This window comes from Myotis davidii, unplaced genomic scaffold, assembly GCF_000327345.1.
Source record: "Myotis davidii unplaced genomic scaffold, ASM32734v1 scaffold135, whole genome shotgun sequence".
NCBI lineage: Eukaryota > Metazoa > Chordata > Mammalia > Chiroptera > Vespertilionidae > Myotis > Myotis davidii.
Genome location: NW_006289813.1, coordinates 11,753,036 through 11,753,731, shown reverse-complemented (window position 1 = coordinate 11,753,731; position 696 = coordinate 11,753,036). Strand labels below are relative to the sequence as shown.

Here is a 696-nt window from a genome sequence, read left to right as displayed (position 1 = left end):
TAGGAGCCGGGGCCAGGCGGGCCGCGCCCACGTGGGCCTCCCAGACCCCGAGACCTGTGGGGCGGCTCCCCGAAGCCTGAGTAATTCCCCCTTTTTTCCCTCAGGGCTGGGAAGGCGGGTACCCCGAGATCGTCAAGGAGAACAAGCTCTTTGAGCACTACTACCAGGAACTCAAGATCGTACCAGAGGGCGAGTGGGACCAGTTCATGGAAGCGCTCAGGGAGCCCCTCCCGGCCACCTTAAGAATTACTGGTTACAAGAGGTAAAAGGGGCCGTGCATTTATTTCTTCAAGGGTTGGGATGCCTAAGGTTGAATTTTAAAAACGGGTGTTTTCCTGAGAAGAGTTAAAGGGCTGGATAACAGCTGCAAGTCAGCGGTGTGGATCCTAGAATCTTGAAGCGTGGAGGAGGGAGCGCAGGGTCCAGCGGGGTCGGTCAAGGAGGCCAGGAGGCCTGTGAGGTGGGAGGCTGGAATAGGAAATGAAAAAGCGAACTGAGGAAGGGTGGACCCCTGGGGGTTTGTGAGCCAAGAACGCTTACCCTTTGGAACTCATGAAAATTTCTCACTTTATCGAGTTTGGTTAAAGCTGCTGTCTCTCATCCATCCATCCACCTATCCACCTATCTATCTATCTATCTATTTATCTATCCATCCATCCATCCATCCATCCATCTATCCATCTATCCATCCTAGAG

The 696-nt window shown here is 53.3% G+C and overlaps 1 protein-coding gene across 1 annotated transcript in view; it reads left to right on the top strand.

Annotated features, from left to right (window-relative positions):
- The window catches only part of NSUN2 (NOP2/Sun RNA methyltransferase family member 2), a 25,631-nt gene that overhangs the window by 931 nt on the left and 24,004 nt on the right, over positions 1–696 (top strand). Inside the window, exon 2 of the mRNA XM_015563122.1 lies at positions 82–262. Within this exon, the coding sequence (XP_015418608.1) occupies positions 82–262 (181 nt within the window). The remainder of the gene's footprint in view (positions 1–81; positions 263–696) is intronic.